General features: G+C 37.1%; 2 protein-coding genes across 3 annotated transcripts; one reads left to right on the top strand and one right to left on the bottom strand.

Annotated features, from left to right (window-relative positions):
* Positions 1 to 1979: 1979 nt before the first annotated feature.
* On the bottom strand, positions 1980 to 12146 carry LOC125188995 (WD repeat-containing protein 11). Of its 2 annotated transcripts, XM_048086152.1 has the most exons (21): positions 11995 to 12146; positions 10920 to 11917; positions 9839 to 10298; positions 9459 to 9546; positions 9138 to 9319; positions 8811 to 8947; positions 8608 to 8674; positions 8231 to 8390; positions 7984 to 8095; positions 7435 to 7510; positions 7154 to 7336; positions 6473 to 6633; positions 5246 to 5354; positions 4799 to 5000; positions 4434 to 4711; positions 4152 to 4273; positions 3208 to 3352; positions 3043 to 3135; positions 2834 to 2907; positions 2663 to 2716; positions 1980 to 2588 (listed from the first exon to the last, which is right to left on the bottom strand). In XM_048086152.1, the coding sequence occupies exons 2-21, from the start codon at positions 11888 to 11890 to the stop codon at positions 2297 to 2299; spliced, it is 3966 nt and encodes a 1321-aa protein (XP_047942109.1). In that variant the 5' UTR covers positions 11891 to 11917; positions 11995 to 12146; the 3' UTR covers positions 1980 to 2296. The 2 variants fall into 2 exon arrangements, with proteins under 2 accessions (XP_047942109.1, XP_047942108.1); XM_048086151.1 differs by having other exon boundaries at positions 10920 to 12146.
* A 4902-nt stretch (positions 12147 to 17048) lies between these two features.
* Positions 17049 to 22470, top strand: LOC125189461 (nuclear pore complex protein NUP160-like). Its single transcript, XM_048086736.1, has 10 exons — positions 17049 to 17365; positions 17519 to 17654; positions 17747 to 18011; positions 18383 to 18443; positions 19609 to 19766; positions 20684 to 20766; positions 21358 to 21462; positions 21559 to 21656; positions 21971 to 22091; positions 22429 to 22470. Exons 1-10 carry the CDS (start codon positions 17181 to 17183, stop codon positions 22468 to 22470), a joined length of 1254 nt encoding a protein of 417 aa, XP_047942693.1. The 5' UTR covers positions 17049 to 17180.
* The last annotated feature ends 5477 nt before the right edge of the window (positions 22471 to 27947 follow it).

The following is a 27947-nucleotide window of genomic DNA, read 5'->3' as shown; positions in this document are numbered from 1 at the left end:
AATAATTCGATCCAGTATTTCATTTTGGGTTGTCTCACATAATTTGTCCCACTTCACTTTTATCATTTTTGGTAGTGAACTTCATATTCCACTAACTCATTTCTACTCACATTTTATTATAAAACTAATACTTTAAAAGTAGGACCCACATCCCACCAACTTTTTCAACTCACTTTCCATTAGATTTTTTAAAAGAATATGCGTCGGCCCGTCGGGTTTCAGGCCAACCCTAGTCGGATTGCGGGTCAATCGGGTGTAGGCTAATTGGATTGTGATTTCTTTTGGGTTATAAAAGTTCGACCCTATCATAAAAGCTTGGGTTTCCGGCTAGCTCAATGGGTTTTTCGAGTTGTTATCGATAAGATTAACATATGATCAATCCAATAAATAATGATGAAAATTAGTAATATTCATAAAATATAAAATAATTAATTATGATAAATTTGATATATATGCTTAAACTCAATTATAAACATGATCAAATACTAATATTTGAGATATTTCGTGAAATTTTAATGCATGTTTTAGAAATTTAAATATTTTGTTAGTGAATTTGAAGTTTTTAATTTATTTATCAATTATTATATTGATAAAAAAAATTCAATATATAATTTGTATATTTAATATAAAATAAAAAGTTATTATTTTAGTTATCTATATTATAAAATTAATCAATGAAGTGTCAAATTAGGAGTAAAAGATAGAATAATAGAAATTTTATCGGATTTTCGGGCCAGCACATCAGGTTTTCGGGTCTGGCCCTAATGGATTGCAGATTAATCGGGTGCGGGCTAATCGGATTTTATTTTATCAGGCTATAAATTTTCAGCCCTAACCCTATAAATTTGGAGGCTATTCGGGCCAGCCCACGGATTTTAGGCTACACTGACATCCCTAGTTTTAAGGCACAATTATTAAAGAAAAAGAGAGATAGAAAGAAAAAGTAATTAAAGTATTGTTAGCGGAGAATGAGTCTCATATTATTAGAGAGAAAAAAGTTTCCAAAAATAGAAAGTGCATATTATTGTGGGACGGACTAAAAAGGAAAGAGTGCATATTCTTTTGGACGAGGGGAGTATTATAGTACTAGTATTCAGCAAGTGGGCTCATATTCCATTAACTCACTTTACTCATATTTTATTACTCACGCCGTCCTTGAAAATTCGTCACTTGTTTCCATTTTCTTCTGTCTCTAAAAATTTGTTATCTTTCACTTTACCATTTTTGGTAGTAAATCCACATTCCACTAACTCATTTATACTCACGTTTTATTATAAAACTAATTTCTTACCCACTTTTTCAACCCATAATCTATTACATTTCTTAAAATTCATGCCTGGTTAAATGACGGCAAATTATTAGGGACAGAGGAAGTATAAAATTAGTATGTAAAAATATGACTCATATTCAACTAACTTTTTTCTATCATTTTTTTTTCAAATTCAAACAATTTTTAAAACTCGGGCCATACTCAAAAATTTAACATTTATTGACATAGCAAGGGAGTAAGATATTTTGTTCACTTTTTAGATTTATATTAGGAGAAAAGTATATTTTCTAATCATTTATCATCTTTAATCTCACTCCTTGCAGTAATAACCATTTCTCTTTTTATAAACAATTTCAGTTACACACCTTTTGCAAAATTGCCATGAAACCTGTTCTCAATAAATCTTCCATTGTTTTTAGATCTATGCATATGATTTAATTGTTAAAATGATGGTAAGAGTATAATACAAAGATCTCCAATTTGAAGAATATCATTCAAGAATAAAATTATCCAACATTTGTAAACATATGTTTTTTATTGGATTCGAATTAGGCCTTATTGGAGTAAATTGTTATCAGGTTAGCCCGATAACAACCCAATTCGTACAATTTGACAGCCCTAGTTAGCAAGAAAAAAGAGAAGATGATAAACATTAATATAAAGTGTATGAGGGTGAGAGATTTAATATCAGAATCTATAGAGAAGCAAGAAACAAAAAAATGGTGTATTATACAATATCAAATTATATGGTATTGCTATTACAAAACTTGATTCCCCAACCTCATATGCATGTACATACTGTATACAACACACACACACACTCCTATTCCCATTTATATTTGGGGGGTAAAAACATATTACAACTACAAGAAACGCCTTTCTTAAACGTCGCTAAAACTATAAAAGACTCTCATCGGTTTAGATGAAAAATATTTGTTCCATGATGGTGATATCGATAGCGATAAGCAGGCTGGCAAATATCGGTATGAAAACTAGTTTGGAAACCTTATCAGCTGTGGGGAATACCTAGTCTGCGTAAGGCTGAGAATCCATGCATAGATGTACTAGTTTCCTTTGATATTGTCCGAAATATTCACCAACTGCAATCACTTCTTCGTTTGAGGGGTCTAGGCCAGGCAAATTCGACACCTTCTCCTTGGAAGTTTCATCTTCCTCAGAATCCAACTGGGAGAGGAACTCAGCGTGGATTTCACGGCAAACAAGTATGAACATGGCTGCAGTGTCTGGCAGCTGTGCCGTGCGTAGTGCTGCCAGTGCCTCTTGCAGAGCGCCTGCTGCTACGTACAGGATCAACGCCCTGCACAGACGTGTGGTTAGGATTCAACACCAAAATAACTACTCCCATAGAGCATTTTAAAGACTAGTAGCTACCTCCAGATATTATGTTCCACGTAAAGAACTTGGTCAGCCCATCGTTGCAATACCCTGAGGGTCATTCAAGTAAGATTAGGGTCCTAAATAGTTTTTAGCACTCAGGAAACTGGGATCATCACTCAAATTACAAAACAGCAAGAATTTGTTTAATTTAGGAAAGAACAAAACCTTGCATAATCAGATCCTTTTAAATGTGTTGCGGCTAGTGTTGCTGCGTCAGTCCAGTATCCAGCATCCTGCAACTGCAAAACGAGATGAAGCTACAAATAAGCAATCATTGCTAAATTAATTGCCATTTCTTGTAGTTAAACAGATATAGTTTCACATATAGATTTGCATCATGGGATACAAATAAAGGAGTTCATGATAAAGTCTACCTGAGAACAAGCTTCCTGATACCTTCCAACGGCGCAAAGCAAATGTGTGCCAGACATTGACCTATCATTTCTGACCATATTGGCAGCAACTACCTACAGACAACTTAGTTGATTAGATAATAGTATTATGCTAGGTTTAAGTGATCATTCGGGAAAAACAGTTACCTTGACAGCCAGCTCAAGTAGAGACGTGGAGACAGCAGAGGATAGAGCAACAGCTCGCAGGGCATTCACATAGAAGTAAGAGCTCTCTGGAGAAGTTGAGAGCAGCACACTAACAGCAGCTTCCAAGTTTCCAACTGACACAAGTCTGGCCATCAAGATTTAGAATAGTAAGGCAAAAGCATATTTTGTTCGCATCATAAGTTTTACGAAATTTAAGTTAGCAATATCTACAAAGGTTCAAGGCTATATACATACATACATATATAGGGAGCATTATTCTACAAACCATCGTAGACTATAAACTAGGAACTATTTTCGGCCCTTAGATTATGAAGATATATGGTGGATTCATCAACTTGTTGAATAGGTTCATGGTCCTTGGTTAAATCCAAAAGGTTTTTATTTTTTGAGTTCATATAATATAGAAGTGAATTCATACCTGCTCCATGGCCATGATTTCATGCACCAAGGTGATTAATCTTCATGATCTAAGGGCTGTAAAGGGTTCATAGTTTATAATTGTTTTATTTAACCATCCCGAATATACATATATATGGCCTGTCACAACAGCTTCATAAGACTTTAGCCACTTGCTAGAAGTTTACACTTTTCCTCCAACATGAAGCTCTCCAAAATTAGAGTACGCAGCAAAACCATGCAAGATTTTGGATATGAGATTTTAAGTTAAAAATAACAACCTATTTCTACTCATTGAACCAGACTATTTACAAATACATAAGCTTAGACACAGCTACAAATAGTTCACTATTATCACATAAAAAGTTCCAGGGTTGAAGCTGAAACTTTATACCCAGTCAACATACGACTATCTACATGCATTTACGAACATCGCCCCAGAAATGCCACAATTGACAATCCCACTGATATCTTGTTCATTTTGCACATTTTCTACATCAACTGTTCTATATAAAGGAGAGACTTACTCATGTACACGGTTCTGAATGGCCTCTTCACCCTCTAGTCTTTCATGCCAAGTGAGACGTTCATTAGCACGTTCCCACAATTCTTGTTGGTCAAAAGCCATCAATTTGAGTTGACCATTAATCTGTGAGACAAAATATCGTGATTAAAATTCTCAACTACACAAGACCATCCATAGATTGGAACATCATTCTCACACCTTACAACCCAAAATACTTCTCAGTCAATTTCAATAAAATAGAGTCAATAAATATGAAATGCATTTATGACCTAAATTTACTAACCAAAATATTCTTAGATTCGGGCACTGATTTCCTTTTTGAGGATATCCTGCTCAACACAGATGCGTCGATGTCACGAGTTTGAGCTGTATGTGGGCCTTGTTGAGGCGATTTGTTAGCTAATTTATCCATCAGGTGCTTAAGAGCATGTGGTAACTGTAACCAGAAAAGTGCTTCCATGGATTCACCAAAGACGGCAGCTGCAAATGCCAACCTCATCGTAGAGCCTCTTTTAACAATTTTGGAATATAGTCTCACTCTCTCATCATCAAGTAGGCAGGCTTAAGGATGATTGAAGGAAGAAAAAGTCATTAAATTATAAAGAGAAGTACTATCTTATAATAAATGAAATTGGGACAAAAGCAAACCTTCTCTATGGTAAGGCTCTAATACTTTAAGCAGCATCTCAGGAACAGCAGAGTCTCCAACACCTGGTGAATCAATCATATAACCACGAAGATCTCCAGCTGATGGAGTCCCAGCAGCATATGAATATTCCTCACTCGTGACTGAGCTGAATGTGTCGAACCATGAAGGTTTCACACCCAGTTGTAAGATCATCCGTAATGCCTATGGAGTCAAAGCTCTAAAATAAGCTCATTTCACAAAAATAGAAATAGATTAAAAAAAAGGATGAGATGTGCTAAATTCTGACTTTCAATGGGCAAATACCTACATATAAATATTCTTATAATATACTCAGAGATCAATTGTTTCTTGTAATGAACTACATAGGACACAATAAATACACACATATACATGCATCAATTTTTAATTTTATGTAGTCCTTCAGAAAATTAAGTTTTAGAATATACCAGGGCATGTGGTGTGGGGAGCAGTACTGGAGAAGGCAAAGGCACTGGCCGAAATCTCTCTTTGACTGGCTGAGCTCTGGGACTCATCACCCCGGTTTTCTGGTCACTTCTGCATGCACATGAATCTGGCATCATCATCTATACCAGGCTGTATCTAAGTTTGTCTTTTACAATACTTGTGGTACATATTATATACATATACACACACAATACACATATGTGTGTGTGTGTTATGCTACATAGTTTATTTGACCATCATCTTTGAGCACTGCTATCATTTAGTCCATTTTGCATTATTTGTATGGTTTTATATACTTAGTTTCATTCTAATACCTAAAAAATATTATTGTCATTATTTTTTCGAATTATATAAAAACCAAATCTTGATTTTTTTTTCTTTTATTCATTAATGTGTAGAATTAATGCAGTCAATAATATTTTTTGAGTTATTAGAATCAAGCTAAATGTATAAATCAAAACAAATGATGTTAACATGGACTAGACTAAACGAGAGCAAAGCTTAAGGGTGATGCTTACATTGGGTAAGGATCTAGTGGCAATTGGGTTTTTCGTGAGAAATGAGAATGACAAACAAGCACATAAAATCAATGAACAAGAAAGGATTATATGTCTCGTCAATGAAAATATGTAAACATTAACACACTTAATAAAGTATAATATTGACTTGCAGACGTGACAGTTTTCAAATCATTTCAAATTACTACTGCATCCTTCCCAGAATAAAGACTCCAATCCAGGTCAAAGCTTAGGATGGGATGAGAATAAAATTTAAGTTTTTATTTCTCCAAGGGGGTGATTACTTTGGGTGATAGCTTAGACAGATACAATAATATTATAGGCTAGGCCACCACAGACTTTGACGGATTGAACCAGGTTAGCTTGTTTGGTTGTCTACTCCTTCAAATACTCAATTATGTATATTACCGATCTAATCTACCTCCTAAAGTAGAACCCCCCCTAAAGAGTAGTAGTTTAGATTGATAGATTAGTGTCAAATTAAGAAAGTGACTTCCACAAACGCCAGTAGTAGAACCATTTGAACGTCTGAAAAAGAAAAGTACTTATCGGATGTGGGCATAATAACGTCTGAGGGGATCATAATCATGTTCTCTTCTAGCAACTTATACTCAACATGCATGCCCACATATTTATGTAGTTGAAGTGGGTAGAAGGAAGATTTATAGAGAGTAGAATTAGTAAACATACACATTAAGTTCAACAAGGCGGAAACTACTATCAGCACCAGCAATACAGAGTACCAGTGGATCATCCTTATCTGTCCGCAGAGGCAGCCAATCAAGTTCAAGTACTAGTGTTCCAGGAAATTGTGGTTGTAAAAGGGAATTAGCCAATGGATCAGGTGAATCCTGCAAACAAAACATGCCAGTGAATTGCAGAATCATTCGGAAGCTTGAGATCAATCCAAAGGTTAGAAATAAGGATAATACTCTTGAGGGTTAGCCAGTTACCTCAAAAAAATGGGAGGGAGGGAGGGAAAAACAAGCACTTACAAAAAATATAAACTTTAAGGGGATGTTTATAGTGCATCAGGATGGTATTTTAGAGGATTTAACAGTTACGAGCTAGATATCAGGGTAGTTCTTGCAAACCAAAAAAATAGCGACTAATCCTTCACAATCACATCACCTATGGAGAAAATTTCCTACACAGGAAGATGAGGTTTACTACTGCAGCTTTTTGAAAGGTTGATTGAAGAAAGAATAGAACAGAACAGGTATGAACAGATATCACAACCCCTCCCTATTTACACCTGATGGAATAAATCAGTTTCTCTATATTGTACCAGTATCTTTAAGATATGTGAAGGCATTGCAGGCGACAAAGACCAAACACTCACAAAGGATCCGACTAGTGATGAAATCTTACAAGATCAAACACAGAAAATGTGTTGTCATAAAATAGAACAGCAATGCGCCCACGGCTACGATCCCCAGGAACAACTGGTGAGAACTTAATTCTCCTGATACCATCCCTGTGAGTATTGAAGGAGGAAGACTGCCCTGTAGTGACATCCCACCAACGTATGTTGCCTGACCTGTCCCCCGTCACCTGAAATGTGAATACAGAGCTTCCTATAAATCTTCCCATGCAGGTCAACAAGGAAACTTAATCATGTATAAGATCAGTTCATCAACTAAGGTACGTACTACATGAGGCAAGCGATAAGCCATAGATGTAATCAATCCGTCGGAGGTAACAAATGAAGACGTAGGCCACTTTGGTCTGATAGAATTACAAATCAAAATTAAACAATAAGTTAGAGAAATATCATGGTGTAAATTAAATATGGAAGTTAATCGATGCATGACAAAGTTTTTAACAATGTACAATAAAATGTTAACTTGTTGAAATGACAAATAAAATACTAGAAGCTGAAATGTGACCCAGAGTGATTGATGACAAAAGGCTGTTAATATTCATAGAACACGGTAGTAAAAATGTGTCAATAATAAATGCATATTAATGTTTTGTTCAAGTAATAAGAAAATGTTCATGAAACGTGAAGAAAGAAGATAAAAATGGCAACAGAAGTTCTATAGGAAGACTACACATAGGAAAAACTGAGTATATGCCTCCCTCATATCCAAAATCTAGGAAGACTACCAGATGAACAGTAAGATACGTCCATTTTATTTGTTTTAAGTTACTTCTGCCAGGAAAGATGGAAACCCAATATCGGGAAAAACGAAAAGTACCTAAAGTCTCTGATTCTTCGTCCCTGCACCTCAAATACTCCAAGTGCACCATTCACCAAAGCAAATGCGAAGCTTTCTGAAAATTCATCTTGTGCTCCATCCGCTCCTTCTTCTACAGTTCAATAACTATTGTGTATAAATAATACTGAGTAAATAATAAGGAAACATAACAAACTTATAGATTAAAATTAGAAGCAAACTCCAGCTTTATTTCAGTAATAAACAGTTTGAGCACAAAAGTGCTCACTAGTATCAGTTGATGCTTTAGTAGGGGAAGAAGTCTCCGCTGGGGGGTTGCCACCACGGGATAAAAATGAAGGGGTCCTTGAAGGTTTATTTGGGGCTGGCCTTGGAACTGTTGGAAGAGTCCATTCAAGAACAGTAAATGGAAGAGCTAATGACCTCAACTGCATGATTTCAAAATTAATGGTGAAAGAATTAGCTTCATATGGTATAAAGAATGGCACTATAACTTATTTATTTTAAAACAATAAAAATCTAGGGAATGGTGAATAGATTGGACAAGATCGATGGAGGGAATCTCAAATTTATCCACACCATGAACAATGGCAAACATCACACCACCCAAAATTCCAAATAAGGAACAAGATTTACAAAACTCACCATTATTGGAGTCTTCGTCATTGCCCAAACCTCCACGGGTGCATCACGGAACAAAATCAAAAGATATCTGAAATAAATTGAAGCTACAATAAGGACCGATCTCACAAAAGTTTGCCAAACAGTGGAATAAATTGTATGAAACAGAACAACTAAATTCACTGTTAAACAACAAAAGTATTAAAGTATATAAAAAATTAGTGAACCTCCCAGAAGATGAAGCCCTTAATGCTCTAATCGGTGCCCGCTCTGGCTTTTGCATTACTCGAAACGTTCGGTTAAGGCCACTTCTTAGGCAGGTTACAACAAGCTTGTTAACATAGCCTCCTATTTTCTCACTTCCCTGAGCAATAGGTATTATATAAGGAATTAAGGATCCGAAATTCACAAATAAAGATGGAACATAAGAGCAAGATAGATCTTTAATGTAGTTACTGACTCACTAATCAAATGAAAGAAAGTGAAGCCTAAAGGGATATGCATGATAAAGTTCTACTGCTTCTCCTATGAAAATTATGATCCTTCAAATTAACCTGTGTGTAAGAAAATGACACCAATCTTGAATTTCCAAGCCAACGTAAACCCCTGACCACACTGCTATGAACAGAAAAACTTGCAGCAACAGCATTGGCTGAAATGTCAATTACATCAATGGTACCACTTTGCGTTCCTAATGCAACTAGAGGAACAGCTACAGCGGGCGAGTTTCCACCACCTTCATGTATGACATCAACAATTAGGAAATTCACAAAATGCTGCTTAAGGGTGAAGGAAACAGTATATTTGAAGATATGATAATCTTTCAACAGTGTAACAATTCCTTTATGATTACAAAAAAACAGAAGATTACTCACGTGCCAAAGTAGCTGTCAGTGAGGGGGATGGCACAGCTAGCATAGAAATAGCTGATGACAGAAGATGAAGCTGTCCAACTAGATTGGTCTGTATCATGGGCAAAATATAAAATTGTAGAAATGAAACCATAGATATGTCAGTAGCAGGTTATTTGCAGCTTGTGCAAGATATTACAGGAAGAATACTGTTCACTCTGAGTTCAAGTTCAAAGCAGATATATCAGAATATTTCTCCTTTGGGAAAAAAGAGAATCTCAAAAAGACTTAGTGGTGACTGGTTATCAGATGCATCAACAGTGAAAAGTAACACCTAGTACATATCCACATGGGTAAACGAAAATTCAATCTATGGAAAAGATAAATTGTGCTGAACTGCTAACCTTAAATGACACTTCATCAGAAACAACAGCGCAAGCAGTTTTACTGTTCTCTCTGCCATTTATGCTATCTGGATGTGTCACGATATTCCCGGTACATTGACCAGATGAAGAAACTTCTGAAATTGGAACTTCACTGGTTTCATCGACTTTTTTCACACATTCAGAATCTCTGTTAACATCCTTAGATCTTTCAGCAGTTAGGAGCCATTTCCACACTTTTCCATCATCCGAAACGGATAGTAAATGGGTTTTAGAAATTATATGAGATTCATCAATGAAAGCCAGAGGATTATCCAATTCAAAATCAACGGGATCTGTGTCAGGACAACGTCTGATAATGTCTTGGAGTGTGTAATCTGATTGTGAGATCGCAACTGCAAGAACTAAGGGAGAAGGAACTGTAGTGCCAATTGAGGGCACTAATTCTTCCATTGAACACATAATATGAACCTGCTCAGACCTGAGGTAAGAAGCAAACAAATATGTCATCATCTCCACCTAACAATCAACAATCAACAATCAAAAGGCATAAAAACTATGGAACTTTATGGTAAAATAGATCAGGTTTAAACTCATATGCCTCCTTGTCTCTCTGACATAATACTGAGCAAAAATAAGGCTATGAGAAATATATAGGACAAGCAAAAAAAATACATTTTCAATAGCAGAAAGACAAAGGTACATTAAAGTGACAAATTATCACAAAGTACAATGCTAATTCACGAAATGAGTCCAACATGGTATCACTAACAACAATGTCCTATCCTAAAAGTTTAAAAAAAAAAAAAGAACATTGCATTTTCAATTTCTAGGTTTTCCCAACTGAAATTAAATTCTGGGAACCACACTAAACTTCTTACAGTATATAGAAAACCCAGCCTGGCTGAATCAATGCCGCGGTTATGAACCGTCGCCTATATCTATTCATGAACACATATCATGCATAGGTGTTTGATAAAGCACACCACACCAAAAACTATTTAATGTTAATGTACATTGTTAAACCAATAGAAGAGGTTCATATGGAATCACAAACACAAGCAACAGAATAAAGCAAGTCATGTTGACATACAACACTCACTCTTTACGCCGCCAAGTAGTGAGCTTCCCATCCAAATGAGCACAGTAGAAAACCTCCATGTTCACATCAGGCAACACCTCCAAAAACTTGCCACATCCCCTAGGCAACCCTGCCGCAAACAACACTGATTCGTACTGCAAGTCAAACAACACAAGCTCTCTCGGAAAGCCAACTAGTATAACATGCTTCCAGTGCGGTGAGAATGCAAACTTAGCCACGTAATTGGGGAAAAGCGACGACACCGGCGCCCCATTGCTAGTCTCAATAGCAGAATCCCTCTCCAGCCTATGCAATTCCGTGGCGTCTGTGCGAACCTTGAGCTCTTTCAGCATGACATCGTTCTCCGATTCGTCACCGAGCAATTTCACCGAGAGCAGGAACCCCCTAAGCCCCAGGGAACAGGCATGGCAGGAATCGAAGGGGTCGCGGCGTATGCAGGAGAAGTACTCCGGCGAGGCGTCGTACTTGAAGAAGCATCGGCCGGTGGTGGCGTTGTAAATCGAGAGCAGAGAGGGGCCAGAGATGGCGGCGAGGCACCAGGAGTCCAATCGGGTCTGGATCCAGCAGAGATCCTGGACGCCCAATTTGGGGGAATTAGGGTTGGAGGTGTCGAAGAAGAAGGCGGGGGATTTGGAGCGGAAATCGAGCAGGCAAATGCGGCCGTGGCGGTCGCCGACGGCGAGCTGGAGGTGCGGGGAGGAGGATTCGGTCTCGAGGAGGTGGTGAGGGAGGGAGAAGGGGGACCACCTGACAGCGGTGATGAAGGCGGAGGCGGCGGAGGAGGAGGGAGGGGGGAGGGGGAGGGTGGAGACGAGCTGCATCGAGTGGGTGTCGAGGATGGCGACGGAGCTGCCGGCAGCGTAGGCGAGGAGGCCGGCGGCGGAGAGGTCGGCGGATCCGCCATTGTGCTTGGAGGGAGGCCCCGGCAGAATGCAGTCCCATGAGGCGGAGGAGGAGGGCTCGCTGGGCATCTAGGAGGCTTTGCTATCTGCCAGGAACTGCAGATCAAAGGGTTGTTGTGTATGAATAATCAAAAGGAAGAAGAGAGTGGAGTTTGATGAGATCTGGAGTTTACAGAGCATGCAAGGCACGTTGGGTTGGAAAAACACAGACAGAGTTGATGTCCGAAAAATTCAATGTCGTCTCCTTCCTGCCTTCCACAATTCAAATGAAAAAATAAATTCAACAATTTTGGAAAATCAGGTAGTTAGATCTGTATTTTATGATTCATTTCTATTTGATCGTTAACAATGAAAATTGTAGAATTAGATCTCATATAATTACAACTTTCAAAGGAGGTGGAAATATTTATACTAGCACTACTCTGATAATTTAAGTAGGAGTATTTTCTAAATCGCATTGTACAATGTTTATTATACTTATATTCATTAATTAAAAACATGTTGAGTTATTGCATAATGTTTTTCATATATTTATTTGCTAGTACTGTCAATGTTATCTAAATTGGGAGAGGCGGATTAATTTATAGAATATATGCTTTTATGACTATACCCAAAAACTTTTTTCTAGAGCATTTTATAGTCTACCTAATTTATAGCCCATTTTAATGCCAATTTATTGTCCTCCACATTAGCATTTTATAGTTATACTCATTCACATACAATGGGGCGTCCTATAGCCCACCCGATCTTTTAAATAATAACTATTTTTGTATTATTTTAATTTTTTATATTTACAAATATGTAAATTTGCAAAATAAAATATCAAAACACCAAAAATTAAAAGCAAACCTTATGGTATTTATTTAATTTTATAAAAATTTTACAAACATGGGAAGAGAGAAAATGAATATAAGTGCACTACGGATAAGGCAAGAGACATGGTATAGTCAATTCTCAACTGGCGTTGGAGATGATCGATCATCTTCTCGAGGTGTTAGGCTCTATCCAGGTCATTGAATTTCATGAGGGCATTGTGTGTGTCCAACAACGTCCTCTGCCAAGCGACCGTGACCAAGTCCCCATAGGCCTGTGCCGGAGCCGAAGCCGGGGTCGGGTCTTGTGACGTTGTCGCTTTCCCTTCCTCTTCCCCTTGTTCTTGGCAGATTTATTGTCAATGGCGCGCCTAGCAGTGGACATCGGTGTGCCAGAACTCTCATCCTCGTATAGAGTCTCGCTGAGGTTCATCGGAGGTACTGTTCTGTCGGCCCGTCGCTGCTCGCGTGGTCGTCTGGCGGTGTTCTTCGCCCACTTTGACGCAGAGGACGCGGGCGCTATCCCTTCTTTGATCTTGGGTTTATCATTCACCAAGGACCAGGTGCTATAGGGCTTATTTTCCTTGAAGCGTTTGGTAATGCGCTCCCAGTACGCGACTTGCCTCTGGTTGTTGGAGTAGATCGGGTCATCCGATATATCAACCAAACACTTGGCCAGAAGCATGGCCTCCTTGTTAGTGTAGTTTTGCCTCCCTGGGGCATATTCTTCATTGACCTCCATAGGCGGCAACCTCTTGGATTTCGCCTTTACCTTTTTTTTTCCTTGATTGGTGTCGAGGCTCAGCTCCATGATTGAGCTTATACGAATCTGTGGTGAAATTCGGATCGTATACTGGGTATTCAGATCGCAGTTGGACTGGATGGTACCCCAGTGTATCGAATGATCGGAATTCGTCAGGTTCATGACCTAGCCACCCGGCACCACTGCCGCCGAACATCGGCATTCCATCGAGGCTATTCGGGTTTGGGAAACCGCCGGGATTAATCCCTGAATTACTAGTGAGAGAAAAAATGAGATGGGTGAAGAGAGTTGAGTAAAAGGTACAAGAATGAAGGTAAAAAAATGGTGATATATATAAAGGGAAAAAATAGAAATCATCGACCGACCAATCGTCAAGGCGCGAACGATAGGTCGGATGATGATCATCCAACCTTAAGGCTGCGGACTATGTATCGGGCATGGCCATTGGGCGGAGCATCGTCCGGCCCATTGCGGATGCTCTTAGGGGGAAGAGCACATAAACACGTATTCCTTCTATTCCCTTATAGTTGAAGCGTTTCTTTCCGGTGCAGAAGTTTTTTACTGGATTAAGTGAATAGATAATAAAATAGATAAAGTAGTTGGACATTTTTAGTTTGAACCTTTTTATGTTACTTCTTTAATTTTGTAAATTGTATATTCATTTGTTAATTATCCTAAATCTTTATTTCCAAGTTCTCAACATAAGCAAGAGAGGCAAGAGTACAATGTAAAAAAGATTTTTTTTAATTAAATTAAATATTGGCACTATTTCAACATTTTAAACTCACAAAATTTTTCTCCAAAAATCCGGAGCCACTTTAACATTTCACTTCACTAAAAAAGTGGTACCAGTTTTTAACATAACCACTGCTGCTATAAATACACATCCACAAGAATTTAATCATCCACATACTTAAACCAATAAATTCTTCAACTACTGTAAATATTTTTCAAAGCTGTTGAATTTTTTTTTGAATGTTCATAAATGGGTCATCCGGAGTACTCCTAATTCAAGAACCAAGTGGTTCAATTCATCATGGAAAGGTGCGTTGGCGGTGTACCTCCTCGTGGGATACTTAAGGATGCACGGGTGAAGTTCACAATCTCCCATCAAACCTGCAAGAGGTGATGGAATGCTGCAAAGAAACAACAATAAAGAGGAGCATCGGTTCAATTGGCTAGTGTAAAAAAAGTGAGGCTTTACCCCAGAAGGCTGCATCTGGATGTTGATGTACTCAAGATATTGCATTTCTCAAAAAGGCGCAACCTCTTGGGTATGGCAACCGGTTTAGATTGAAACCGCTATATGGAAGTAGGTTAAGACTGGCCTAATTAGGCCAACACATCAGCCATTAAATCTAACCTAATAGCCGCAAACAATATGTTGTGGCTGAGATTTAATATTGAATCATTAGAGCTGGATAGAATTTTGAACAAGATCAAGTTCATGAATATGACAACACTGTGCATATTGATAAAGAGTTGTTCTACATGACTAAAGGAGCTCAAATATTATATCTTGCTCCAGGAGAACAAGAACCTCATAGAACATGTAAAAATGAAGTTTATAGTATTAAAAACAATGTTTATGTGTGCAGTTTGTAGGTCATTGTTTGATGTTCATAGTGAAGTCTTGTTTGATGGAAAAATTGGAATTTTTCCTTTTAACAAACAAGTTATAGCCAAAAGATCAAGTAAAAACAGATTGACAAGTACATTGGAGACAAAACTCATACCGAGTATCACAAAAGAAATGGCGAGGGAAATTATTACTAAAAATAATACGTATTTCATTACATAAATTATGACGAAATTATGGTAGACTGATGTGATAAATGAAAAATAGATTTATATAGGAATATATGTTAGTGCAGTCCGCAATTTGAGTGAGCTAAATTCAAAATCCGATGTACTAGCCCGATGGGTTGGACGACCTAGGTACAACCATTGCCTGCATAATTCGACATTTCATTAATTTTATTAGTATAACTATACAAGAGTTTTCAATTTTATATTTAATAAGCATACATGTTGAATTTTTATAATAGATAAATAAATTAAAAAACTCAAATTAAATATAAGATATATTCTATTGATAAAATATATACTTAAAATTTCTCAAATATGTTTAAATTTTATTTTATTTATACAAATTTTAAATTAGTGTACTTATTTATTTATATTTGACTTTAAATATATATTTGAAAAATTATCATAATTAAATATTTTATAAATATGACTAATTTTTATCGTTACGTATTAGATTGACTACATTCTAATATTATCGATTGTAGCTTGATTAGCCCGTTGTTTTAGCCCGAAGCTCGAATATTTATGATTAGGGTTGATTATTCGTAACTCATAAAATCACAATTCAATTAGGGCTCGTCTGGTAGCCCTCATTAGCCGTGAAACACCTCTTCCAACAGGGCTAATCTTCCGTTTGGTAGCACTAAAACTACTCAGAGGACCCGGTAAAAGCAAGCGGGTTTCAAGCTTCTGTATACTATTATCCATGTATGTGAGAAACTGAATAAGGGTTGAGAGCAGGTATTACAAACGCTCATTTCACGATTTGGCTGAAAATTATTTCTTACCCATTTTTACCCCCAGCTCCCTCCACAAAGAAGCAACCGTTGCTCTCGTCTCTCCCTCTTTTTTGGCGATGCTATTTCTCCAATTGACGGTATCGTCATCACCGTCTCCCCAATTTCAGACCGTCACACATTTTGGTGTTGAAATCCAAATCAGAATCTACGATTGCGCCGTTCAATTCGTTCGACTTGTTGAGCTTTGACATCGATCTGTTCGATTTGCTTAATTGGAGTTGAGCGAGAGATTGGGGGAGGGGGGGCGGAGGAAGGTGAAGGAAGTAGCAGCGGCGGTGGAGGAAGGTGAAGGAAGAAGAAGCGGCGGCGGCAGAGGGTGAAGGAAGAAGCAGCGGCGGTGGAGGAAGTGAAGGAAGAAGAGGCGGTGGCGGCAGAGGGTGAAGGAAGAAGCAGCGGCGACGGAGGAAGGTGACGGAGGCAGTGGAGAGGACGAAGACGGAGAAGGAAGGGTGATGTTGGGGATGAAGAGTGCTAGGCATGTGAGGAGCCGAAGAGGGGTAGTTTAGTACTCCCTCTTTCCCATAAAAGATGTCACACTTTCCTTTTTAGTTTGTCCCACAAAAGATGTCACATTTTCCTTTTTGAAAAGAGTTCTCTCTTACATCAATATAAAAATTATATTTTCTCTCTCCATTTAATATACAAAACAAAACCTCCTAAAATCTCGTGCCGTCCCACAAGTATGACATCTTTTGTGGGACGGAGGGAGTACGTGGAAATTGTTTTAAGCCCTACTCCCATTCAACCAAACTCTCCAAATTGGGCTATAGTAATTTCTAGGACCCAACCAAACAACTAACAATTTTAACCCATCAACTCATGAAAAGCCATAACCATACATCCATGTTAATTATTTAGCCACCTATCCGACGAGCCCTTAGTTTCCATTCCGAGAAGGATAGACCCAAAATATGTAGGATTGACCCAATTGACATTCCCGGATTTAAAAATGTGGTTATTGAATTTTGAAGAGTGAAGTCACAGGACTTTGGGCATGGGCTATAATCGTATCACTGCATAAACGCGATTTGATAAATTTAAAGAGAATCCGCAAAATCGTCTCCCTCGCGATTCACCCTAAAACCCTCGCGCTAACGGACACATCTCTCCGTCTACTCTCCGGTGCCGTAGCTTCCAATTTTCTTCAACAACAGGCGGTGGCGGTGGGGGCGGCAATGGCGAGCAGTAGCTGCTGGCGAATGGCGGGGATGGAGGCACCACTGCTTAGCTTGGACTCAATCGAGTGGCGCCAAGTCTCCGTTCCTTCCACATCTACATATACGGCCAACAATGACAACTCTATTGTTAAAGACTTCGCCTCTTCCATCACCGTTGGAAATCCTCCTTCCTATTTCATCTGGTACTTTTCTTAGTTCTCTCTCTCTCGTGGCGCTGCGGTTTTTTTAATGAGTCGTAAGTTTTTCGTATGTAGTTTGATTGCTGCTATTTAGTGATCGCATCTTCGCAGAGTTTTTTATTCTTTGGTCTGTGCACTGATGACTTTGTATTGCAGGAAAATCAGTAGGAGTCAGGGAAATGTGCTTGAGATTGTGCGAATTTGCAGTCATAAGGATACATCAACTAATGGCCTTCGCCTTGTATTTCCAGAAGCTCTTTTTCCATTTGCTTGCATCTGCAAATTAGACGAGGTCTGCTTGTCTTTGAACTGGTTACTTTATTTTTCATTGTTTAAGTATTTGGCAGCGTCAAGGATGTTTCTAATACTGTCCTTTCCATGTAGACCAAGTATGCTTCTGGAGATTGTTTGGTGCTTTATACTTTGACGATCTCAGGGGTTGCTTACCTCATCAGATTGAGGAGCAATCTTGACTATGGAACTTCCTCTTTGGTCCCGGCTAGCGAGGTCCTTGAGTATAATACGCAAGTTCACCCTCATAGTGGGGCAACAACAGCTGTTGCAGCATCAGAAGGATGCTTGCTGATAGGAAGGAGTGATGGATCTATCAGTTGCTTCCAGCTTGACATACTTGATCCCAGCACTCCAGGTCCATAAGCTAGATCCTGTGTACTTTTATTTTTGTTGAAGACATATGTTTCTCACTGTCCTGCTGCTATAACAAAAGTATGGATCATTTGATTCTCTTGTAACCTCTTATTTTCTTATTTCTTTCTGGTATACATTTTTGAAGTAAAAGTTTTAAACTATCGCATGGTAGATCTATACAAATTTTTTTGATGTTCCATAAGGGCAACTTAATTGCATTTCAGATAGGTGCTTTCCATTTCTAAAGTTCTCAAAGTTTGCATTTCTTAGTCATGGTAGACCTGTCCATTTGGTGTTTTTTATTGATGAATCACACTCTTAAGTAGGACTGTAGTATTATTTTCTTGATGATTCTTATGATATAATCTGCAGTTTTTGTGTCCGAATTGCGAGATGACCCTGGCTTTGGTCGGTTGTGGGGCATATTGTCAAGGTATGGTTTCACTTCTAACAAATGAAGTTTGAGTCTCAAATTTTTAATCTGTTACTATTTTTAATTTTAATGCATTCTGCCTTTTATTTCTTCTCACCAGAGTTGTCTTCATCTGTTTTGTATTGATTCTAGTTTTTGGTACTTTCCATTTAGGAGAATTGCATGTTCATTTAGAAATTTTGAACTAACTAAATCTAGGTATATATAGAACTGGGTGAACCCTCATAATGTGGCTACTATCTTAACAAGCTACATGCAAACTGCAAAGCTGTTAATTTCTCAAATAAGCCTTTTGTTTTACAGACCTTATGCATAAGCTTTTAGTTTCTCATGATGCTAATCGGTACTACATCTAAAAAGAATGAAGTTCCATACTAGTAGAAGTGTTTCATAAACCAACCAATAGCTTTTATGTGAAAAGCATTTTTCAGAGTTTCGTGCGGTTAATAAGTAATGGAATTTTATTTGGGAAATTCAGTGTCATGAATTCCAAAATGTCAATGTTAAAATTGATATGGAGAGTTTAAATCCTGCAGATTGTCTAAAGCCACTACTACTTTCCCTTTTGTGCTCCTCTACCAGTTGCTCCTAGATCTCTTTAATTATGGAGCACAAAACTGAAGGTAGTGTAATTCAAACGATAAAGCATGCTGGGGTAGATCAGTCAGATGGAAAGGTTCCACTTACGGAAAACTCATCTGGTTGACCTACTGCTTATTGCAGATGCTGCTCCAACCTGTAAAAAAGAGATAGACGGCTTCACATGTTTGGAGACCCGGATGAACATCTTTTAATTTTAAACTTAGGCAACCCAGTGATGTTAGAATTCAATCTACAAGGAAAATACTTGGCCCATTTTTTTTTGATTAATTGTGAATATGGTACATTGTAGGGTGGGACAAAGAAGGGCACAAGCAAGTGTCTAGTTTTGTTTAATATCTTTTGTAGAGTTTTTATCTTTGAGTAGAATATTATATTATGATTGGCTTGTGGTACTCTTATTACTTGATCAATTATGGGTTTCTAAATACTCCAACAATATTATTTTTTGTTGAACTTAATGTCTGAAAGATAGAATAATGTTTTTTTCTATCTTGTCTTTCTCTCTTCTCAGTCTCTGGTGATCTTTATTTTTCATACTATTTCATTAATAATTTTCATTTAGGAGCCCTAATTTGGCTGCTGTCGTGGATTTAGTGGTATCAGAGGTACAACAGAGAAAGCTTCTCTTTGTGCTTCATTCTGATGGGAGCTTTCGGGTATGGGACCTTCTAAGCCGTAGTAAAATTTTCGGTCATGCCATGACAGTTCCAGCAAGTACAGGCAAGGGTTCAACCCTAACTTTTATTTCCTAAAATCGGCTTGTCATTTGGTTACGTATTGCTGTTTCCCTGCTTAGTATCAAATTATAGTATTGCTCGCCCACTACACCGTGCACCATAGTTTTACTTTATCCATTAAGATACATTATGATCAAGTGTCTTTGTCTCAGACAAAGCATACTTCTTATGCATATGTATAGACTATGGATTGTTGTCAAATACAAGGGGAAACACATGCGATCCAATACTAGAACCATGATACTGACACCAAATAATCTATTTGGCAGATAAATGAGTTACATCTGTTTAGCTTGATCCTTTACTTTCTTTGAGTAGCTAATATTTTTTGCATTAAAAGAAATGGGAGAACAACTTTAGACCCTGAAAGTTAACTATATGGATTAGAATAGAATGTCCAACTCTGCAAATATATCTGTTCAGTAGTAAAGCTATACTGTTCGGAATACCTTATCACTAGTCTTCATCCCTTTCCCTTCTTGATGAATTTAAAATTTGAGAAATATCTTTCAAGTCCTTTGGTGGTGGATGAAAAATGCTCATGGATGATGATTTCTTTTTTTCTTACTGATTAAAAGGAATGTTGGGCTTAGTAATATCTGCAGTTGAGACCTCTTATTTACTGTTCATATGATCATTTTTGTATCCTGTCTAGCAAATTCTTATAATTTTCCAGTGGAGAGCTTCATAGTGACTTTTTGCTATTTGATGATTACCATCATTATCATCTGTTGTAGGATATCTATTTTGCTACGTGCGATTGAGCCATTGAGGTGCACACACTAGTTTTATTACTGACTGTAGAATTTCTTTGCCTTGTCAAATCATTCAAAGCCAATTGTTTGGTCTTTTATGATTGGGTTATGCCTAATGTGCGTTTCATTAACATATTACTTCCAGGTGCATTCATTAGGTTGTGGACGGGAGAAGTAAATATAGTCACAGGGGTAATTCCTTTGGCATTGCTTCATGGACAAAATTTGGTATGTGACAGTTATGGAAGCTCCATTTCGTTTCTGGGCATGCAAATTTGTTAAATGCCAAATTACCAATTATATTCAATATTTTTCTTACTATGTCACTCCTGATCCAATTGCTAGTTTTTCTAATTGTTCTAATGTTTTTCTGCCTCCTATTCTGAACTTTATGCCAGCAGACATAAGTGTTTCCTGGTCACTGTATCTGACTTAGAAAATTATCTATTGATTCTGTAAGCAAACCATATAAAATTTACAACTACTCCCGTATTCTCCCAATTTGATGATGCATAAACTTCTAGATATGGATACTTTCAAATTTGTAGATTTAATGCTTGTTCATGTGGAAAAAGCTTGCTATGGTATTGAGTATTGAGTCTATTGACTTGGAATATCTATTACAGTACCAAGTTATTTACATTATACGGAAAAACTAGGTAATGTAATGTCAAATGTGATATTTCACAGTAGATGCTTCCCTTTTGGTTTATGAATGATTAGACAGGGTGATTTCTAGAAAAAATTTCTCACTCGAGTCATACTTGCAAACTGTCCTGACATTGCTATTTACTTTTTCCTTTCTGGAAAATTGTAAAGGATGTTGCAACAGAAACGATCTATCTATACGGACTTCGACTTAATGTGCGAGAAAAAACACCATTGTCATTGGAGCCTTCATCAAGAAGAATCTCACTGGGAGAGGTAATTTAATGACTCACCTAATATTATGCTGCTGTATTTTAACAATCTTCCAATTGTTGAATCTCTAATTACATCTGCTTTATGAATATTCTAAAGGCTGGACCAATTGATGTTAAACTTACTTCGGACAAAGTGTTGATTCTCAAGGAAGATGGCCTCATAATGCAAGAATTGAATAGTGATGACTCCACAGAGTAAGTTCATTGAATATTGCACTTTGTTATTACTCTTCATATGCTGTGTCATTTAACTGATTACATATTTTCCTGCTGAGAGTCTGAGACCCTTCTCTTTAAAATCGTCTGGATTGAGTTGAGCACTAGGTCCGTGCTTCGAAATGGTTAGGGATCAGTTGCTGTTTTGTGGCTTTAAATTTTTTTGAACCATGTTGATTTTCATGCATTCCTGGAGTTATATCTTCTTTTATCATCTAAGCTAAGCTTTTTTTGACAGCTTTGATCAATCGTTTCTCTTTCAAGTTTTATTAACATTGACCTAAATTTATCAGGGGTTTAGCTCATTATTATACATTGCAAGAAAATTTGGTTGCTGACCTGCTATTTCAGAGTTCTGAACATTCTTCAGATGATCTTCTTTGGCTTGCCTATTCAGCATTTTATTCCGAAAAGGTACATAATAAGACATTTGTACCTCTTTCTGTCTTTACAAATTAGAAGAAATATACAGTAGCCAAATACCATGTCATAGTCAATTCTGAAATCTGAACACAATGTGAAACAACTTCTTATGATTCTCCGGTTATGTGTGTTATGAAGAGAGTTTCATGAACAAATTAGTTATTTCGTTTTGGAGTAGGACAGCAGAAAAACATTTTTTTGGTACGAAAATAGGATAACAAGAATTGCATAATAATGCCGTTATGTGACAAGGTGTGGATTCTCAAGAAAGATGGCCTCATAAGTCATAATAACATCTGAAACATATATCTTTCACAAAAATATTCAGAGGTTAAGCATCCTAAAATCTGCTAAAGAACTTCAAGTTTGATATTCTCGAGCTACAAGATAATATTTGTTATTTGTATGTGACACTACTGCATAACTGTATGCTTGTTAGAATAATGCTATGTGGTCACAATGTGGCTGGCCACACAGTGGCAGTTTTGTAAATAATAGAAAAATATAATAATAATTAAATAATTGGTTTAAATAGTGCTCATGTACTTTTACATAATCACCCTTTTCCTCCACTCTACATATTAGTACTTCTGCCACTCTATTTCCCCAAAATAATTAAAATCAGATCCTTAAAACCATGAACAATTAATCCTCAACTAATAAAGTATGTACATTTATCCCTTTATTGCATATACCAAAAATTTCCGATCATAGTTAAATTTTTTTTTTTATTTAGGAAAGTTTCACTATAAATTAAATCATTTTTATAAGTATGATAGTACTATGTTATATTCCCTTCATCCAATAAAAATATGGACATATAATATAACAAGAAAATTAAGACAAAATTGATAAAGTAAGAGAGATGAAAATATTGATAGAAAATATTGATAGTTAAATTAGTGTTAGTGATAGTAAGACTCACATTATTATTAGTGTTTATGGGTAGTATAAGTGGTAAATAATTTGATGTATAGAAGTAAATAGTATTCATTTTCAATTAAATATATTATTGATATCACTTTTAATTGGAAATACCTTACCATGTTTATTTTCATTTTCAATTAAATATATTAGTGATATTATTCTGTTTCAACCTTCTTATATATATTAAATCACCTTCAAGAGAAAATTCCATAATATTGTACTACTAATCAAATAAAATTTGTAAATTATAATTTAAAAAAATTAGATGTGATATAATTATTATTGTTTATTAAAGTTTTTTCTATTGTTGTATTATAGACTATTACAGTGTCATAACATAATTTTTCAAATTATCATTAATTTCAAATTTTAACACTATTATTTATATTTATAAATTTATTAATTTTATTATTATTATTAATTAATTAATAGTGTAAAACATGACACTGCACTATGGCATGTACGGTAAAAATATTTTATATGTTAATTATAATAATAAATTATACTCCACTACATTTACTTAACATTATTAATTCTTATTATAAACATAAACCTAAGAAAATAAGAAAAGAAAGGGTACGTTTAAAGCATATGTCTATTTCTGGGTTAATATAAGAAAAGGATAGAATAGTCCTGGAAATTTTGATAGCATCTATGCATTAAATTTCATTAAAATGGGCTCAATTTTCAATTAAAAATCTGATTATGGCCAGCCATAATGTGGCCATTTAGCATCACTCATTTAAATAATGTATTTCTCAACTAAATTATTATAATGAATCTGTGGTTAGCCAATTTAAATGACTATAATGAATCTGTACTCCTAGTCCTAGTGGGTGTACACGAGGGACGAAACCACACATGCAGAATATGACTTATCGTATCGACAAAGAATTAATTGCTCCCTCTCTTGAGCTTATCTCAAGAAACGCACGTGATTATTGTTCCCTCCCAATCTGTTTTTGATATCAACTCTTGGTTTGAAACAGACAAATATGTCAAGTTCAAAGGTAGCAATCCCTTACTAACCACATGTACCTTGTGCTTAGAGTCTGGTACATGTATATGTTTTTGTGTGCAGTCATTTTAGACATAATTGTCTTATTTAGGCCTCAAACATAAACAAAACATAACAACACTAGGAGCATATGTTTCTTGACTAGTTATTTTCTATTCTTTCAACTGGCTGCTATATATTTTATATCGTTCCCATCAAACTTGTCCCACCAATTGGTATTATGGGATCGTTCCTATAAAAATATTTCAATTGTAAGTATGGACCATGGATGGTATAGTTTATACTTCTTCCGCTCTCATTCATTTTTGTCATTTCAGTCCGTTGATCCCCGTCCTCGATTTTTGAAAAAGAAAAATGTCATATGTTACATTACAAATTATGTAGATCTCGTTATCTGTTAATATTATTATAACTATTTTTTCTCTAATCTATCATATTTTACTAATTTTGCATTAAAACTAGTATTCGTCACTAAAGTCTCTATACTTTTACAGACAGAAGGTATACAATAATACTGTAGTTGTTAATTTGTACATTTTCCGTGTATTGCAAAAAGTACTCCTTCCGTCTCATAAAAATTGCATATCTTGGGATAACACAAGTTTTAATGCACATTCATAAAGTATGAGAAAGAAAAAGTGATTGAAATATTGTAAGAAAATGAGACACAATTACTAAAAAATAGAAATGTCTAATTTTATGAGACGAACTAAACTGATAAAATGATATTTATGGAATGGAGGAAGTCGGAAGTAACATCTGCCGATAACCAATCTGCAAATTAAAGTATGTAGATTATATCCTTCATACTAAATCATAATAAAAAAATCAATAACAAAATTAACACTTTCAATAGTCAATGTAGATAGGAACATGATATATTTTGGAAAGGCGAAAGGAAAAATTGGAGTGATTGGACAAGAGCATCTCCAATGCAAATAGGTCAGCCACTTTCTCTTCCTGTCATGTCAGCAGCACTAAAAATCAACCTGTCACATCGATTTAGGCCAACCATAGGCCAGTCATAGGCCAACCGCAATAAAAATAATTCAAAATATACTACATTTACGGAGTTAAAATTACGATTAGATTACGGAATTAAATTTACGACACATATACGGGAAAATTCATTAATTGCATTAAAAAAAAAGTACATAGATAAAAAAAAATTACATAATACTTAAAAAAAAAACTAACGGCGTGCAGTCCTCCGTGCCCACAACTCTTCAATTATATCCTTTTGGAGTTGAATATGAGCTTCCACTTGGCGCATGTCGGCAAATTCCTTGAGGCGGTCGGCTTCATCGAGAGGTACCCCACGTCGTACGCTAGGGGTGGCCGTTCCGTGGCTTGGACCGGCTTCATCGTCATTGGCCCAACGAGTCAGTTGCACGCCTTCGTCTTCGACGATCATGTTGTGCAGAGATAATGCAGCGTACATTATTTGGGAAACGCATCCGACATGCCACAAACGCGTTGGACCCTTAATTGCCTCCCATCGAGACTGGAGCACACCAAATGCGCGCTCCACGTCCTTGCGCGCCGACCTGCCGTTCCGCAAAGTAGGCCTTCCTTTCATCACTTGCGTGCCTGATCGTCTTCACAAAGACGGGCCACCTAGGTATATCTCATCCGCCAAGTAGTAGCCCATATCATGCCGGTTGCCGTTGGCCACAAATGAGGACGGCTGGACCCGCCCTGACACTTCTTCGTTGAAGAGGGGCGACGAGTTCGAGGACGTTGAGATCGTTGTTCGACCCGCTACCCCAAAATACGCATGCCGGATCCACAGTCAAATCAGCTACGGCCTCGAGGATCATCGTGGGATTCTTTGACTTGTAGCCGGTCGTGTAGGCCCCCTTCCAGGCAGTCGGACAGTTCTTCCACTCCCAATGCATACAATCTATGCTTCCTAACATCCCGGGGAACCCATGCTTCTCCCCGTGCATATGCATCAAATTCTGACAATCTTGGGGAGTGGGGCTTCGAAGGTACTCCTCACCGAAAATTTTTATCACGCCCTCACAGAAATACTTCAGACATTCCAGGGCTGTCGACTCACCGATGTGGAGGTACTCATCCCACATGTCTGCCGCGCCTCCGTAGGCCAACTGCCTGATTGTCGTCGTGCACTTTTGAATAGGGGTGTGGCCGGGTCTGCCAAGCCGCATCGTGCCTGAAGCGGAAACACAGATATCGACGCTCCAAAGCGTCAACGATACGCATAAACAACTCCCTACGCATTCTAAAACGCCGCCGGAACATGTTTGCGGGAAACCGCGGGTTCTCTGAAAAGTAGTCGTCATACAGCCGTTGATGTGCAGCTACGTGATCCCGATCAATCATTGCTCGGCGGTGGACAACCCGTGGAGGGCGAGGTATCGCACCTGCTGTTCCACCCTACGCATGTACCGCTGCATCTCGCGGTTCATGTAGGCCTTCATAGCCTCGTTCATCCTCCATTCGTACTCCTCAAAGCATCCCCACCACTACCACCACTGCTACCACCCGCGTTACTCATCGCTCGATGATGCTCTTGTACAGAAAGTTAGAGAGAGAGAAAACTCGTTAAAACAAGTGGTGCAAATGAAAATGAAACTAAAATCACGTTTATATAGGTTTAAAAAAAAAATCGGCGTTGTGGCGGCCAGCGCATCGGCCAGCCACACGCGATTGGCTAGTCCTGGCCGATTTTTTCGCCGATTTGGCGCTAGCCTGCTCCAATGGTTCGGCTAGCCGACCGGCTAGCTACGTGAATCGGCTAGCTAGTTGGCTAGCCGGCATTGGAGATGCTCCAAATTAACACTTTTTATGATTATTTAGTGAATCTTTTATTTGGATTAAGGGGTTGAAAGAAGAAGACAGTGAACCTAAAAATGAGTGCCTAGACAAAGTAATGTAACTTAGGAAACCCATCGTATTTGTCGAAAGTAAAATGTCGAGGAGAGTAAGTAATCAAAATGCATGCACTTTTAATTTTTGTCGTTTTTTGTCACACACAATGCACCCGCCACACTTTTTTCTTTCTCGCAACTATCAATACACCTTTAGCGGAAACTCTCATCTTCTTAATTACTTACAACCTAAAATAATTAACTAAGTCTCAAGTATCATGACCAATTTTCTAAAATAGTTAACATTATGAAATTAAATAATTAATTCATTCTTATTATTTGTTTTCTCAGTTTTAAATTGATTTTTCCGTGCATAGAAGTATAATTACATGCGAAAAAAGAAAAGAAATAAAGTAGAATAGTGCTGAGATAAAGATGAACAAATTAAATGTAGAGAGAAAGCAAAATTGGCATTGACAATTGATGTGTATGAAGGCTCAACCAAAAAAGAGGCTTTAACATGCAACCGAACCCAAAAATCATGCTACACTTTTAGAAAAAGCAATCTTTCATAACAAGAAATTATGGTTTGAAATAATGAATGAGAGCAACGTATATAGTTTTTTTTTTAAATACTACGTTTAAATTTATTTCTCTTGAAAGTTATATTCCAAAGAATAATTTTAAATTCGGACGGAATGAAGGATGCAATTATTTGTACTCCGTATGAATGAATTTATGCCAGTCCCCCCATCCCCGGGTATCATTTTTCTTTGAAAAGTAGAAAAAAAGAAAAAAAAAAACTATTTCATTCCACCAAGTAATATTTTCTAGTTTTTTAGTAGTGTTATTTGATTATACTGTGGTCGATAGTAAAACATAATATTTCTCTAGTATTTCTAAGATTTTTTTCCAATTTTTCTTATCTTTTTTCTCTCCCTATATACCATCAAATTATCCGGACATAAAATTTACCAAAAATTTGAGCCACCTAGAGTCGAAAGAATCATATGGTTTACATCCTTGGATTGGTTTTAGCATCTCAAAAATGATTCTTATAATCCTTCA

This window comes from Salvia hispanica, chromosome 5 (assembly GCF_023119035.1).
Source record: "Salvia hispanica cultivar TCC Black 2014 chromosome 5, UniMelb_Shisp_WGS_1.0, whole genome shotgun sequence".
In the NCBI taxonomy this organism is placed as follows: domain Eukaryota; kingdom Viridiplantae; phylum Streptophyta; class Magnoliopsida; order Lamiales; family Lamiaceae; genus Salvia; species Salvia hispanica.
This window is presented reverse-complemented; position numbering and strand designations above follow the sequence as displayed.